The sequence below is a fragment of the Myotis myotis genome, unplaced genomic scaffold (genome assembly GCF_014108235.1).
Source record: "Myotis myotis isolate mMyoMyo1 unplaced genomic scaffold, mMyoMyo1.p scaffold_m19_p_1, whole genome shotgun sequence".
Taxonomy (NCBI): Eukaryota; Metazoa; Chordata; class Mammalia; order Chiroptera; family Vespertilionidae; genus Myotis; species Myotis myotis.
The window spans coordinates 160106310-160123459 of NW_023416313.1; the positions used below are offsets into that span (position 1 = coordinate 160106310).

The window sequence follows — 17150 nt, forward strand, 5'->3', positions numbered from 1 at the left end:
AGGCCTACTCTTGCACAAATTTTGTGCACTTTGCTTTTCTACTAGCTGAAAAGTTTTATTTAGAAAATGAACACTTAAAAATATTTTTGAGTGGAAAAAACTTGAAAAACTTGCAAAGCTTTTGGAGCTTGTTTTGAAATTTTGGAAGAAATGTAAATTAAGCCAGAGGAAATGTTTTTATTATTGTAGTTGCTAAAATAAGGTTTTGTTTTTAATTTTTTAAAAATTTATCTTTATTATTGTAAGTATTACAGATGTCCGCTTTGGATTTTGTTGTTGTTTTCCCGATTGACCCCCCCCCCCCCCCCCCCCGCACCTGCTCCTCCCAAGCCTTTGCCACACTACTGTCTGTGACCATGGGCTATGAATATCCTCCTATATAATAAAGAGCTAATATGCAAATGGTTGTCATGCCATCACGCTGGAACAGACACTCAACACTGGGGAGAGAGGAATGGGGATCAGCCAGGCACAAATGAGCTCACGAGAGAGGAATGGGGATCAGCCAGGCACAAATGAGCTCATGAGAGAGGAACGGGGACCAGCCAGGCTGCGGCCCGGGAGAGGGACAAGCCGCCTGCCCCACAGTTCTGGAAAGTGGCTGCACCTGTGCCTGTGGCCCAGCCAGGGAGAGGGACAAGTCGCATGCCCCTCGGTCCTGGGCGCCAGCGGCTTGGGCTGCAACCTGGGAGAGGGACAAGCTTACCCGCCCTGCGGTTCCGGGCACTAGTGGCTGCACCTGCGCCTGCAGCCCAAGCCGCTGGCGCCCATTAAGAGCCTTATTTTATAAACTGATAAACAAAATAGATCCAGAGACCTAGAACCATGAACAGACTGATGAGTTTCAGAGGGAAGGTAGGGGTGTGTGTGTGTGTGTGGAGGGGGGTGGATTTACCAGGGAACTTATATGCATACTAGAGGCCCAGTGCACAAATTCGTACACGTGGGGGGGGGGCCTTCAGTCTGGCCTGCGCCCTCTCTAATCCAGGACCCCTCGGGGGATGTCTGACTGCCTCTCACAATCCGGAACCACTGGCTCCTAACCACTTGCCTGCCTGCCTGATCACCCCTAACTGCTCCCCTGCTGGCCTGATCGCCCCTAACCACCTCTGCCTCACCCCACACCCGGGACCCAGGATTCCTTCCTCCAGCCAGTCGCAGGAACCTGGAACCAGGGCTTCCCTCCCTCTGGCTGGTCGTAGGCACCCAGACCCCAGGCCTGCTTCACCTGGGCCAACCGCAGCCTCAGGCGCCTGGGACCATGGGGTGGGCGGCTTGTCCCTCTCCTGGAGTGCAGCCACAGCCGCTGGCACCGGGACCACTGGGCGGGCAGCTTATCCCTCTCCTGGGCTGCAGGTGCAGGTGCAGCCACTCCTGCCCGGAACCGCGGGGTGGGTAGCTTGTCCCTCTCCTGGGTTGCAGCCCAAGCCGCTGGCGCCCAGGACCGCAGGGCATGCAACTTGTCCCTCTCCCTGGCTGGGCCACAGGCGCAGGTGCTGCCACTTTCCAGAACCGTGGGGCGGGCGGCTTGTCCCTCTCCCGGGCCGCAGCCTGGCTGGTCCCCGTTCCTCTCTCATGAGCTCATTTGTGCCTGGCTGATCCCCATTCCTCTCTCGTGAGCTCATTTGTGCCTGGCTGGTCCCCATTCCTCTCTCCCCAGTGGGTGTGCAGAAGGCAGCCGATTAGTGATACACTCTTATCATTGATGTTTCTATTTCTCTCTTTCTCCCTTTCTCTCTCAAATCAGTAAAAATATATTCTTTAAAGAAGAGAAGTTAGAAAGTAGTTTTTCTAATACCCGTCTTTTCTTTTTTATTTATTTATTTATTTTTTTAATTTTATGAAAATTTTATTGTTCAGATTATTACATTTGTTCCTCTTTTTTCCCCCCAATAGCTCCCCTCCACCCAGTTCCCACCCACCCTCTGCCCTTACCCCCCCACCCCCCCACTGTCCTCATCCCTAGGTGCACGATTTTTGTCCAGTCTCTTCCCGCACCCCCCACACCCCTTTCCCCCCCCCAAGAATAGTCAGTCCATTCCCTTTCTATGTCCCTGATTCTATTATAATCACCAGTTCATTCTGTTCATCAGATTATTTATTCACTTGATTCTTAGATTCACTTGTTGATAGATGCATATTTGTTGTTCATAATTAGTATCTTTACCTTTTTCTTCTTCTTCCTCTTCTTAAAGGATACCTTTCAGCATGTCATATAATCCTGGTTTGGTGGTGATGAACTCCTTTAGCTTTTTCTTGTCTGTGAAGCTCTTTATCTGACCTTCAATTCTGAATGATAGCTTTGCTGGATAAAGTAATCTTGGTTGTAGGTTCTTGCTATTCATCACTTTGAATATTTCTTGCCACTCCCTTCTGGCCTGCAAAGTTTCTGTTGAGAAATCAGCTGACAGTCGTATGGGTATTCCCTTGTAGGTAACTGAGTTTCTTTCTCTTGCTGCTTTTAAGATTCTCTCTTTGTCTTTTGCTCTTGGCATTTTAATTATGATGTGTCTTGGTGTGGTCCTCTTTGGGTTCCTTTTGTTTGGGGTTCTCTGCGCTTCCTGGACCTGTAAGTCTATTTCTTTCACCAGGTGGGGGAAGTTTTCTGTCATTATTTCTTCAAATAGGTTTTCAATATCTTGCTCTCTCTCATCCTCTGGCACCCCTATAATTTGGATGTTGGTACGCTTGAAGCTGTCCCAGAGGCTCCTTACACTATCTTCGTATTTTCGGATTCTTTTTTCATTTTGCTTTTCTGTTTGGGTGTTTTTTGCTTCTTCGCATTTCAAATCTTTGCCTTGATTCTTGCGCTCCTCTGGTCTGCTGTTGGGAATCTGTATAATATTCGTTATTTCAGTCCGTGTATGCTTAATTTCTAGTTGGTTCTTTATCATAACATCGAGGGTCTCATTAGATTTCTTGAGGATCCCAATAACTTTATCGGCAGCTTCTAGACAGTTCTTGAGAGACCTTAAAAGTGTGGTTCTGAACTCAATATCCTCCATTGACAGTTTTGTCCTGTTTCTTTGTCTCCGCATTTTTTATGCTTTCTTGGTGCACCCCCTAGTGGTCTTTGTGCGCAGTCTTGTTGTAGTTAAGCCTTGATTGTTGTAGTTAATACTAGGGGGATTTGACCTCCAGGCCAACTGGCTGTGAGAGTCAGCTGTGTCTGCAGTGGGAAAACTTCTGTCCTCTAGGGAGATGCTAATTTAGCCTTTGCCTGAGGCTATCTGGCAAATGGTTCTGCGCAGGGCTTGGGCGGGGTGGGTGGGTTGCAAGGGATCAACAGAGCGGGTGGAGGGAGCAGTTATGGCTGCTCTCAGTCCCGTCTCCAGAGGCTCTGCCTCTCAGAGTCCCAGCAACCGCTGCAAACCTCGGAGAGAAAGCTGTCCTCGCGTTCCAACCGATGCCAGACAGTCCCGCTTCTCCCGTTTGAGTCTGGGTCCCTAGAGACTCGCCCAGAACTGGAGCTCAGAATCTGAGACTCCCTCCCGATTGAAAATGACAACCGCGCCCTCAGCTACCAGCCCGCTCTGGGTGTACCTCCACACCTTTGTATTTTCTGCACTGCGCCTCCTCTGAGTCTCGTATGCTGTTCTCTTTACTTCTAGTTGAAGAATTTCCCCTCAGCCAGTCTTCCTGTGTTTCTGGGCGATGTCTGTTCCGTCTTTTAGTTGTATTTTGAAGTGGTTGTTTGAGGCAGCTAACTCCGGTGTTTCCCTGTGCCGCCATCTTGGTTTCCGATTTTCCGTTCCGCTGCCCACCGGTCCTCGGGATCCCCGGGGAGCCCGCGGCCACAGACTTTCCCGCCACCGCGCTCAGCGGGACCAATCTCCGCTGGCGCGCGGCCTGGGGCGGGGCGGGGCCTCTAATACCTGCCTTAAAGAGGTAGGAGTTATAGTGGGGGAAAAGGAGCAGCTGTATAGGAAGGGTGTTAAAATATATTGGGCAGACACAAATATGCCAAACACAACATTCAATACAATTGAAAGACCAACTTATGCTATTATGTATCGTCTCTTCTTCTGGTTAAATGGCATAAGGAAACGCTAAATACATTAGAGAAAAGCTTTCATACATGGTCACATGTGTGATGTACATCCTTGTAGATCAGTGGTTCTCAACCTTCCTAATGCCTTGACCCTTTAACTTACAGTTCCTCATGTTGTGGTGACCCCCAATTTCATTGTTACAAATTGAACATAATTAAAGCATAGTGATTAATCACAAAAACAATATGTAATTATATATGTGTTTTCCAATGGTCTTAGGTGACCCCTGTGAAAGGGTGGTTCGACCCCCAAAGGGGTCGCGACCCACAGGTTGAGAACCGCTGTTGTAGATGATATACAATTACACTGTAGCATTGTTTATAATAGTTAAAAATAGGAAACTATCTCATTGACAGAAGAATGGTGAATAAATTGGAGTATATTTATAGTCTGGAATAGTGTATAACAGTGAAAATAAATGATTGAGAGAGAAATCTGTCAACATGGACAAATGTTAGATGTAAATTGTTAAGCAAAAAAAGTAAAAGTATACATAAAATAACTACTTTCCCAAAAGATTGTCTCTTTAACCTACAAATAAGTCATAATATTTATAGACTCAATAAACATAAATATAATTAATAATAACTAGAGGATTAGTAGCCATAAACAGGGAATAAGCTCAGTCTATGGCAAGTTTGTATTAGAGGTCCTAGAAAGTCTCTGGAACACAAAAGGTTAAAAGCACAAAAGATCTGAATTCTGCTATATTTGTGTATTAGTTATCTATTGTTGCTTAGCAAATTACCACAAACTTAGCACTTTAAAACAATATGTTTACTATCTCATAGTTTCAGTGGGTCAGAAGTCTGGCATGGCTTAACAGGGTCCTCTGCTTAGGGTCTCACAAGATTGTAATCAAAAGTTAGGCCTGGTTTCTCATTAGAGGCTTGACTAGGGAGGGATTTTTCCAGTTTTCCTGAGGTTGTTGGCAGAATTTATATTCTTGCAGTTCTAGCAAAATGGGTGATACATTTATTCTTATATTATTACATATAAATAATCATGTATATCCCATCCGTTTGGCACATTCCATTGCCTGGAAACAAATCAGAGGCTCTGCCTATACTCAAGGAGGGAGGAGAATTATACAAATATATAATACCAGGAGGTGAGGATCATGGGGTCACCTTAAAGTCTCTTTGCCATTCAAAATTTTTATTTCATTATTTTACTCTGCACTATCTTCTTTATCCCCCCACTCTCCCTCCCTACCGAAGGTTAAAAACTCCCAATATGATTTGTGGTCCTTTTTTTCTTGTAGTGGGCTTAAAATTGAATTCAGTGGATCCTACAATGAGCATTGATCTTAAATACTTGGGAGTACAACTGCCTTTGGCTCCAGCCACTAGCTTTCCTTTCTGGAACCTTACAGGAACCAACCCTGCTTCTCCTGGTGAGTGCATCACATTTATGAAGTCAAACAAATTTGTGAATATAAATGAAAAGCTACCTTTGTTAGAGACAAAGTACGTTTTGGATAGTTTAGGCTAGATCTTTTATCTAGTGCAGCCGTGGGCAAACTACGGCCCGCGGGCCGAATCCGGCCCGCTTGAAATGAATAAAACTATTGAAAAAAAAGACCGTACCCTTTTATGTAATGATGTTTACTTTGAATTTATATTAGTTCACACAAACACTCCATCCATGCTTTTATTCCGGCCCTCCGGTCCAGTTTAAGAACCCATTGTGGCCCTCGAGTCAAAAAGTTTGCCCACCCCTGATCTAGTGGCATAGTCTTAATGATTTATAAATTTCAGATAAAGTCTTAAGAATTAATTAGATATTAAATATTGACTTACTAGGATTTTTCATCTCTTTTACTTTTTCTTTTATAGATGCTGGATTTCCCTTTGTATCTAGAACAGGAAAGACCAATGACTTCACCAAGATAAAGGGATGGAGGGGAAAGTTTCATGGAGCTTCTGCATCTAGGAATGAAGGTAATCAGCTTTTTAAAAAATATATACTTTATTGATTTTTTACAGAGAGGAAAGGAGAGGGATAGAGAGTTAGAAACATCGATCAGCTGCCTCCTGCACACCCCCTACTGGGAATGTGCCCACAACCAAGGTACATGCCCTTGACCGGAATTGAGCCTGGGACCCTTCAGTCTTCAGGTCGATGCTGTATCCACTGAGCCAAACTGGTTAGGGCGGTAATCAGCTTTTTAAAAAATTATAAATATGTTCTGAAATATGCAACCACAGCCTTTGTTAAAAGTAAGTCTTGGTTGTTTTTCTTCATCTCTTTTCATGCTTTAAAATAAACTGGAAATAATTGTCTTGATGATATTTGTTTATTCTCCTTGTTCCCATGGCTCTGGTCCTGGGGATCAGTTCCTAACCACGTCAAGCTTAAATAATTCTTGCAGACTTTTAAAACTGCTCTTTATTTCTGTTATTCCTAGAGTTATAAAAAGCATCCTTATTATTTCAGAACTGTATAATTCAGAGTGTATAGTGATTCCTAATAGCATTATACTTCAAAGTAAACTTCTCATCCAAACATTTTGACTGTATCCCTATTGATTTTCTTTTCCCAATTCACTTGTTGGCAGTTTACACTCTAACCAGATAAATTTATTTGTTCAAAATAGTTTTTCTCATCTTTGAATCTTTTTATAGTGCTATAATAGTGCTCTCTACTAAACTTGCTTTTTCATTCTTTAAAAAGTCAATTTTTGGCCCTAATCGGTTTGGCTCAGTGGATAGAGCATTGGCCTGCGGACTAAAGGGCCCCAGGTTTGATTCCGGTCAAGGGAATGTACCTTGGTTGCGGGCACATTCCCAGTAGGGGGTGTGCAGGAGGCAGCTGATCAATGTTTCCTTCTCATTAGTGTTTCTAACTCTCTATCCCTCTCCCATCCTCTCTGTAAGAAATAAATAACATAAATATTTTTTTTAAAAAGTCAATTTTTTTTGGGGGGGGGGTTCATTCTCACCCAAGGCTATTTTTTCCATTGATGTTTTAGAGAGAATGGAAAGGTGGTGGGGGGGAGATAGACAGACAGACAGACATCTACATGAGAGAGACATATTGATTAGTTGCTTCCCGCATACAGCCCGACTGGGGTTGGGGTTCAAATCCTCAACACAGGTACGAGCCCTTGACCAGGAATTAAACCAGCTACTCTTTGGTACTTGGGCTGATGCTCTAACCTTTAAGCCACACCGTCTAGGGCTATTCCTTTTTTTGAGCCTTCTTCCTTTGTAGATTTTTTTTTATAAGGAAAGATTCTGTTTTTTAAAAAAATACATTTTTATTGATTTCAGAGAGGAAGGGAGAAGGAGATAAAAGAGAGATAGAAACATCAATGATGAGAGAGAATCAGCCATCGGCTGCCTCTTGCACGCTCCACACTGGGGATTGAGCCTTCAACCTGGGCATGTGTCCTGACCCAGAATTGAACTGTGACCTCCTGATTCATAGGTCGAACACTCAACCACGGACCCATGCCGGCCGGGCTGTATTTTCTTTTTTTAATCCTCACTTGAGGATATTTTTTCCATTGATTTTTAGAGAGGAGGAGGAGTGGGGTGGAGAGAAACATCGATGTGAGGGAGACATCGATTGGTTGCCTTCTGCACACACCTCAACCAGGGCCGGGGATCAAACCTGAAACTCAGGTATATGCTCTTGACTGGAATCGAACTGGTGACCTTTCAGTGCTCAGTCTGACACTCTAACCACTGAGCTACGTTAGCCAGGGCTTCCCTTGCAATTTATATCATAGTCCAGGTACTGCAATCTCTTTAATAATCTCTTGGCATTCTGTTGAGGTGTGATTTAAGTATATATTTTTTTGCCCTTAATTTTTTATTTAAGTATGGTTTCTATACTAAGGTCATAAATTGAAAGTTTGCAAACTCTTATCTTAGTGCTAATTATTACTATTGTTAGCACGTCTCAAAAATGCTAAATAGTGCTCCCTTCCATTTGGTGGCAGCACATATACTGAAATTGGAACGATACAGAGAAGATTAGCATGGTCCCTGTGCAAAGGATGACACACAGATTCATGAAGTGTTCCATATTTTTAAAAAGTTAATGCTACATATATGAATTGAAATAATTTTAGAGATTGGATTTTAATATAATTAGTGTGTGACATTTAATCTCTTTTCTTGGTTTTATATTATATCTTTTTCTTCTGAGGAGGGACTCCTGGCCTTTCTTTGTGTATTTTTTTAGAGATCTAAAGATCTGTTCTAGCTTTCTTCAAGTTTCTCTGTCTTCTTATTTCTAGGTGGAAATTCAGAAGGTCCACTGAAAAACCGTTCTGCTTTCTGCAGTGATAAGCTGGATGAATACTTGGAAAACGAAGGCAAGCTGATGGAAACAAGCATGGGTTTCTCTTCTAATGCTCCCACATCTCCTGTCGTATACCAGCTTCCCACTAAGAGTACTAGCTATGTACGAACACTTGATAGTGTACTAAAGAAGCAATCAACCATTTCCCCTTCTACCTCTTATTCTATAAAGCCTCATTCTGTACCCCCTGCATCTCGAAAGGCAAAGTCTCAAAACAAACAGGCAACTTACAGTGGCCGAAGTAAATCATCTTATAAATCTATTTTGCCATACCCTGTTTCACTAAAGCAGAAGCACACTCATACTGTTCCAGGAGATAAAGTTACCAAGAATTCTTCAGGCACCATCTCAGAAAATCAGGTGAATAACTTTGTTGTACCAACTTTAGATGAAAATACATTCCCAAAGCAAATTAATTTGCGGCAGGCACACCATCAGCAGCAGCAGCAACAGGGAACTCGCCCTCCAGGCTTGTCTAAATCTCAAGTGAAGCTAATGGACCTGGAAGATTGTGCACTTTGGGAAGGAAAACCAAGGACCTATATCACTGAAGAGCGAGCAGATGTATCTTTAACAACTCTGCTTACGGCTCAAGTAAGTTATCTGTTGTTTTCCAGAAGCATATTCTTGGCTATAAAAAATTAGGTTAATAAGGGGATGGGGTTTTTTAGCAGGAGGATTGGACATTTAGTTAGTTTAGTGACAATTAAGGAGGTGTCTTCCACTTTTGTTCTTCATCAACTAGATACCTATGTGTAGATCCCTGTTCCAGAGGGAAACAGTACTTTTGTGTTTTTGAATAATATTCCTTTTCTGTATAAAGGCAGCTGGCCATTCTGAAAGTCTCTAATTTTATTCTCCAGTGTGTGGGCAAGTATATTTGCTGATCTTGTTAAAATAGCTTTGAAAATTCTGCTTAAAAGGTACTGAATCACCCCCCAAATCCAAAAAAATTATAAACCTATGCAGAAAAAGCTTTTGTCTTAAAAAACATAGTTTTTATTCCTTATTTGAGGATTTTTTAAAATATATTTTATTGATTTTTTTACAGAGAGGAAGGGAGAGGGTTAGAGAGTTAGAAACATCGATGAGAGAGAAACACCGATCAGCTGCCTCCTGCACACTTCCCACTGGGGATGTGTCCACAACCAAGGTACATTCCCTTGACCGAATCGAACCTGGGACCCTTGAGTCCGCAGGCCGACGCTCTATCCACTGAACCAAACCGGTTAGGGTGAGGATATGTTTTTTATTGATTTTAGAAACAGAGGAAGGGGGAGGGGGGAGAGAGAGAGAAAGAGAGAGAGAGAAACATTGATCGGTTACCTCCTGTACGTGCGCTTACTAGGGATCAAACCCGAAGCCTGGATATGTGCTCTGATCGGGAATCAAAACCATAACCCTTTGGTGCATGGGACGATGCTCCAACCAACTGAACTACACCAGCCCGGGCTAAAATTTTATATTAAGAATTTTCATTTGTTATTGCTTCACCTATCTTAGTTTCTATTAATGTAAAATGACCCAACAAAATGAAGATAATTTTCTTGTCATGAAATTTCTGTATCTTCCATTTTAAATTCTGTGACTATTCTAGAGTTGAAGATATTAGATGTTGGAACTAAATAGAGAAAGTGTGTTGCCGAAACCGGTTTGGCTCAGTGGATAGAGCGTCAGCCTGCGGACTGAAAGGTCCCATGTTTGATTCCGGTCAAGGGCATGTGCCTGGGTTGCGGGCACATCCCCAGTGGGAGATGTGCAGGAGGCAGCTGATCGATGTTTCTCTCTCATTGATGTTTCTAACTCTCTATCTCTCTCCCCTCCTCTCTGTAAAAAATTAATAAAATATATTTAAATAAATAAATAAAGTGTCCTTTATGATTAATCATTTCTAAAGACTTTTATGCATGTATGTTGTTATTCCTTTTTTATGAATTACCATAGATTAGGGATCCACAAACTTTCTATAAAAAAGACAGTAAATATTTTAGGTTTTGTGGGCCATGCACTCTGTTGCAGTTTCTCAACCCTGCTGTTGTTATGCCATGGACATTATTTAAATGAATAAGTCTGGTTGTGTTCCAGTGAAACTTTATTTATGAAACAAGCTGGATTTGGTCCTTGTGCCTTATGTAGTCAACCTCTGATCTACAACATTATGTATGATTTCTATTGAGGGTAACTTCATCTTTGTTGATATTTTGGCTCATAATTAAAATATTCTCTTGCTTGCCTGAGCTATGCATTAGAATGGGAGATTGCTCTGAGTTCTGTTAAATTCATGTTCTTTCATTTGAATCTGCCCTAATCTTGTGCTCGTAGTACCGAGTACTCAGAGACAGAGAAGAAGGCAGACCAACATATGACTGTAGGTTGGTGGTGGTCTTGGGGGATGATTTAGTAGATTTACAATTTTCTGCTTTCACTTTAGGCATCTCTCAAAACTAAACCCATCCACACAATCATAAGGAAGCGGGCACCTCCTTGCAACAATGACTTCTGTCGATTGGGTTGCATATGTTCCAGTCTAGCTTTGGAGAAGCGCCAACCTGCTCACTGCCGCCGACCAGACTGCATGTTTGGCTGCACTTGTTTGAAAAGAAAAGTTGTACTTGTAAAAGGGGGATCCAAAACTAAGCATTTCCAGAGGAAGACTGCTCATCGTGATGCAGTATGTTATGATACTTTGGGAGACGAGCAAAGGGAAGAAGTGGAGGGAGTCAAGGAAGAGGAAGAACAATTGAAAGAGAAAAAGAAGAGAAAGAAGCTGGAATACAGTGAGTAGTAAGACTTAAAACACTACAGTTCAATTTTTTAGAAAAGTATGGTTATTTGAAAACCTATTTCAAGTAGTATTAGTATTTCGTTTTATATGAGATGCCTAGATTTTATTTATTTTTATTTATTTATTTTTTAGATATATTTTACTTATTTTTTACAGAGAGGAAGGGAGAGGGCGAGGGATAGAGAGTTAGAAACATCGATGAGAGAGAAACATCAATCAGCTGCGTCCTGCACACCCCCCTCTGGGAATGTGCCCGAAACCAAGTTACATGCCCTTGACTGGAATCGAACCTGGCACCCTTAAGTCCACAGGCCAACACTCTATCCACTGAGCCAAACTGGTTAGGGCAGTATTTCTTACTTTAATACTGATCTATGATCTAATAAGAATTTTGAGAGCCCTAACTGGTTTGGCTCAGTGGATAGAGCGTCAGCCTGCGGACTGAAGGGTCCCGGGTTTGATTCCGGTCAAGGGATGTGCTTTGGTTGTGGGCACATCCCCAGTGGGGGGTGTGCAGGAGGCAGCTGATCGATGTTTCTCTCTCATCAATGTTTCTAACTCTCAATCCCTCTCCCTTCCTCTCTTTAAAAATCAATAAAATATATTTTAAAATTTTTTTGAGAAATTCTTACCATCCTTAAATGCTCTTTCTGTATGGCATTGTGTGCTACAATGACAATTTCCTTTTGAAGATGACTTTTTTGTGTGCTAAATTTGAAATTTGAATCGTTCTTTTATTTGGACTCCCAGAATGCCTTTGACACTTTATCTATTTTTCTGCGTCTTTTTCTGAGAACCCCAACCCCAGTGTTCTTTTAATATACAGATGATCAGTACAATTTACTATATTCTCTCCCTCAGCTTTATTTAGGTTTAATCTATACTAATAAGAGGGTAATATGCTAATTAGAGCGGACATCTTCCCGAGGTCCTTCCGGACAAAGCCGCAGTGGCTGCAAGGGCCGAAGGCAGGCAGCTGCAGCGGCGCTGTGAGGACTAAGGGCAGGCAGCCATGGCGGCAGCTGCAAGGCCCGGGGCTCAGGCTTTGCAGCCACAGCAGCTGGCTGTGGCGGTAGCAGTGGGATAATGGGGGCGGTGCCTTCCCCTGATCGGCCTGGTTGCCTCCTGCAGAGGGAGGCCAGAGGCAACAGTAGCGAGGGGGTGATAGGAGCGGTGCCTTCCCCTGATTGGCCAGTCGCTTCCCGCAGAGGGAGGCCAGACTGCGGCTTAGGCCCGCTTCCCATGAGAAGCGGGCCAAAGCCATCAGTAGGACATCCCCTGAGGGCTCCTGGACTGTGAGGGGGGGGCAGGCCAGAGTGAGGAGACACCCCCTTCCCCCCAGTGCATGAATTTTCGTGCACCGGGCCTCTTGTTGACAAATAAAATCGCACGTAAAGTGTACAACATGATGATTTGGCATGTGTATACATTGTGATATAACCATAATCAAGTTAACTAATACATTTTATTTTCTAAAAGAAGAAATTTGCAACAAGACTTTCCGGTCACGGTTTGAGGCATGAACCAGGAGATTGGAGATTTGGGAATAGAGTGGGCATAACTAACTTGAGCGTTGTTACACTCTTTTAAAAGCTTATTCCTTTTTGATAAACTATCATGTAGATGAAGTTACATATTTCATTCTTGATTTTTCCTTTCTACTATATCATTTTATTTTGTTTAAATATGAAAATAGAAATTTTATATAATTTAAAAGTTTCTTTTAAATTAGTTGATTAGGGGATTAATATTCCTTTATTGGCACTTTATATTTACGTTTGCTACTGCTTGCCATGTATTTATTCCAATCAGAGTGGGTGATTGATATTTCGATGTATGTTCTTTCCAGATTTTCTGTTAATCCACTTGTGTGTATACATATATATATTTTAATAGAAATGGTACTACTGTATATGTAGTATCATAATCTTTAGAAATTTAATATAATGAAATATTCTACTTTTCCTATTAGCAAGTATAGATCTATGTTATAATTTTAGTTTCATGTTGTTATAGTCTTTTTTGTTGGACATTTAGCCTTTTTGGATTTTCTTTATTATAGATAGTACAGTGATGAGCATCCATGTTCAGGATAAACTATTAAAAGCGGAATTCCTGAGACAGTGAGTGCACTTTAAACATTAATAGATGCTACTAGAGTTGTACCAATCACATATTTACCAATATTTAGATAGTGCCAATTCTATACTCTTAACATTGGATATTCAAATTGATAGACAGAAATTGATACCTTATTATGATTTTTTAAAAATTAATTTTTATTGATTTCAGAGAGGAAGGGAGAGGGAGAAAAGAGAGAGATAGAAACATCAATGATGAGAGAGAATTATTGATTAGCTGCCTCCTGCATGCCCCACACTGGAGATCCAGCCTGCAACCTGGGCATATGCCCCAACTGGGAATTGAACCCTGACCTCCTAGTTCAGAGGTTGATACTCAACCACAGGGCCACACCGGCTGAGCTCTTATTATGATTTTATATTTTTTCTGTAAATTGTCTTTTAAAAATCATTTATTTTTTATTTTTTCAATTACAGTTGACATACAATATATATATTTTTTAAATATATTCTATTGATTTTTAACAGAGAGGAAGGGAGAGGGACAGAGAGCCAGAAACATTGATGAGAGAGAAACATCGATCAGCTGCCTTCTGCACGCCCCCCACCGGGAATGTGCCCGCAACCAAGGTACATGCCCCCGACCGGAATCGAACCCGGGACCCTTGAGTCCGCAGGCCTACGCTCTATCCACTGAGCCAAACCGGTTCTGGCTGACATACAATATTATATTAATTTTAGGTGTACAATATAGTGATTAGACATTTATGTAATTTACAAAGTGATCACCCCATTAAGTCTAGTACACACTTGACATCATATATCTATATATCTCTGTGACCTTTAGGACGGGATGACAGCTATGATGGGCAGTGACCACCAGGGGGCAGACACTCAACACAGGAGCTGCCCCCTGGTGGTCAGTGTGCTCCACAGCCAACCTCCTGTGCCCCGCCCCCCCCCCCCCCCCCCCCATTGCCCCAATCTGGACTGGGTGAGATGGCCCAAATCACCAGCCAGGCCGTTGTGCATGGCTGGAGTCCGGCTGCCCGTCCTGATCGGGGTGGGGGTGGGGTGATTGGGGGCGGGGCCGGCCAGGTTATTAGTGTCAAAGATTTTTGCAGGGTATATACACTTTTGCTGTTGGCTTTCAGATGAGTTGAGAAGCTTCAACGGCACTTTAGTGTCAGGGACACTTACAGCTTCCATTTCTAAGCCTCTCCCTAGACAGGTAATGTGGTTTAGTTCCCTACTGACAAACCCTCTAAAGAGAGGCTGTGGGGTGATGTGGCTGCCCTCCTTGTTAGTAAGCAGTGGAGCAAGAACACAAGAAGATGGTGGTTGTGCTGGGCACCTCTCCTGGGCACCTGACTGCATCGGGGTGGGGGGGCTGATCGGGGACACGGGGGGAGGGGGGCGAAGATGGTGGTTGTGCTGGGCACCTTTCCTGGGCACCTGACTGACGGTCCAGACCGTGAGCAGTTTTCCTCCGGATCACTCATCATTCAGGTCACACTTCAGTGATTGGAGTGGGTGGGGGCCAATTTGGGGGGAGGGTTGGCAGTGGGGAGGGGTTGTGGGTGTTGGTTGGCTGGCTGGCCTTGCCCCTGATTGGGCTGATTGGCCACCACAGTGCGTGTCATAGCCACTGGTTGTTCTGGTCATTCTACCATTTTGTTGCTTGGCTTTTATATATATAGACTAGTGGCCCGGTGCATGAAATTTATGCATGGGGTGGGGGTATCCCTCAGCCCAGCCTGTACCCTCTCCAATCTGGGACCCCTGGAATGATGTCCTACTGCTGGTTTACAGGGATCAGGCCTAAACTGGCAGTCGGACATCCCTCTCACAATCCGGGACTGCTGGCTCCTAACCACTCACCTGCCTGCCTGCCTGCCTGATTGCCCCTAACCACTCTGCCTGCTGGCCTGCTCACCCCCAAATGTGCCCCTACTGGCCTGCTCGCCCCCACTTTCCCTCCCTACTGGCCTGCTCACCCCCAACTGTCCCCCTGCTCACTCCAAATTGCCCCCCCCCCCCCGCTGTCCTGATAACCTCCAACTGATCCCCATTGATGGCCTGCTTGCCCCCAACTGACCCCCCTGCTGGTCTGCTTACCCCCAACGGCCCTGCTCCCCATCAGCCTGATCACCCACAACTGTTGTCCCATCCTGGCCTGATCATCCACAACTGCCCTCCTCTCTTGGCCTCTAACCGCCTTTACCTCGGCCCCGCCACCATGGCTTTGTCCAGAAGAACGTCTGGAAGGTCTCCTGGAAGGTCTCCCAGTCTAATTAGCATATTACCCTTTTATTAGTATAGATAGAGGCCTGGAGCATGGGTGGGGGCCGGCTGGTTTGCCCTGAAGGGTGTCCCGGATCAGGGAGGGGGTCCTGCTGGGGTGCCTGGCCAGCCTGGGTGAGGAGCTGATGGCTGTTTGCAGTCTGGCCAAGCCCCCCAGCGGGGACCCACACCCCCTTCAGTGTGGAGGTCCCTGCCGGGGTGCCTGGCCAGCCTGGGTGAGGGGCTGATGGCTGTTTGCAGGCTGGCCAAGCCTCCCAGTGGGGACCCTCACCCCATGGGGGTGTGGGGCTGAGGGCTGTTTTCAGGCTGCCCACAGCCCCTTCAGGATGGGGGGGTGTCCCACTGGGGTGCCTGGCCAGCCTGGGTGAGGGGCTGATGGCTGTTTTCAGGCTGGCCACGCCCCCCGGCGACCCAAGCTCCCAGCCTCTCCTTTTTTTCTTTTCTTTTTTTTCAGCACCGCCTTGAGGGAGGCCAGGGCAGGCTGGAAGTAGGTATCTGGGATTTATTTATCTTCTATAATTGAAACTTTGTAGCCTTGAGCAGAGCCCAGGGCTGGCCAAGGCAGGCGGGAAGCTTGGCTTGCTCCATTGCCAGGGGGCAACCCAAGCCTCCTGCTCACTCCAAGTCCATGGCCGCCGCCATCTTAGTTGGGTTAATTTGCATACTCGCTCCTGATTGGCTGGTGGGTGTAGCAGAGTGATGGTTAATTTGCATGTTTCTCTTTTATTAGTGTAGATTACATTCCCTATGTTGTACTTTATATCTCTGTGACTGTTTTATAACTTCGAATTTGTGCTTCTTAATTCCCCTTTTTCACATTTCCCCCCCAATCCCCTCCCATCTGGCAACCATCAATTTGTTCTCTGTAGGTTTATTCCTTTTTTGTCTGTTTGCTTTTTCGATTCCACGTATAAGTGAAATTATATGGTATTTGTCTTTGTCTGACTTATTTCTGTTAGCAAAATACCCTCTAGGTCCATCCATGCTGTCGCAAATGGGAGATTATATTCTGTGTTATGGCTGAGTAATATACCATACCACCTCTTCTTTATCCAGTATTCAGTCAGTGAACACTTAGGTTGCTTCTATATATTGGTTATTGTAAGTAATACTTTAATGAACATAGGGATACATACAACTTTTTTAATTGGTGTTTTGGATTTCTTTGGATAAATACCCAGAATTGGGGTTGCTGGGTCATATGGTAGTTCTATTTTTATTTTTAATTTTTTGAGGAACCTCCACACTGTTTTCCATAGTGGTTCCACCAATTTGTAGTCCCACCAACAGTGCACAAGGTTTTCCTTTTTGCTGTATCTTGCCAACATTCAGTTGTTGATTTATTGATGATACATTCTGACAGGTGTGAGGTGCTATCTGTGGTTTTAACTTTTATATCCCTGAATAATTAGATATTGAGCATCTTTTCCTATATCTGTCGCCCATTTGTAGGTCATCTTTGGGGAAAGGTCTATTCGGGTCATAGGTCCATTTTTAAGTTGCATTATTATTGTTATTATTTTTGTGTGTGTTTAGTTGTATGAGTTCCTTAGATATTTTGGAATTGTAAATGAGTTAGTATTCTTAATTTCTCTTTCTGGTGGTTTGTTATCC

General features: G+C 43.8%; 1 protein-coding gene and 1 pseudogene across 14 annotated transcripts in view; both read left to right on the plus strand.

Moving 5' to 3' along the window:
* Window positions 1-17150, plus strand: part of MGA (MAX dimerization protein MGA) — a 136951-nt gene that overhangs the window by 64764 nt on the left and 55037 nt on the right. For all 14 annotated transcript variants that reach the window (XM_036298100.1, XM_036298085.1, XM_036298146.1 and 11 more), the window contains exons 6-9: window positions 5317-5448; window positions 5891-5995; window positions 8302-8960; window positions 10798-11143. In XM_036298100.1, coding sequence (XP_036153993.1) covers window positions 5317-5448; window positions 5891-5995; window positions 8302-8960; window positions 10798-11143 — 1242 coding nt within the window. The remainder of the gene's footprint in view (window positions 1-5316; window positions 5449-5890; window positions 5996-8301; window positions 8961-10797; window positions 11144-17150) is intronic.
* Window positions 7995-8093, plus strand: LOC118661276 (annotated as a pseudogene).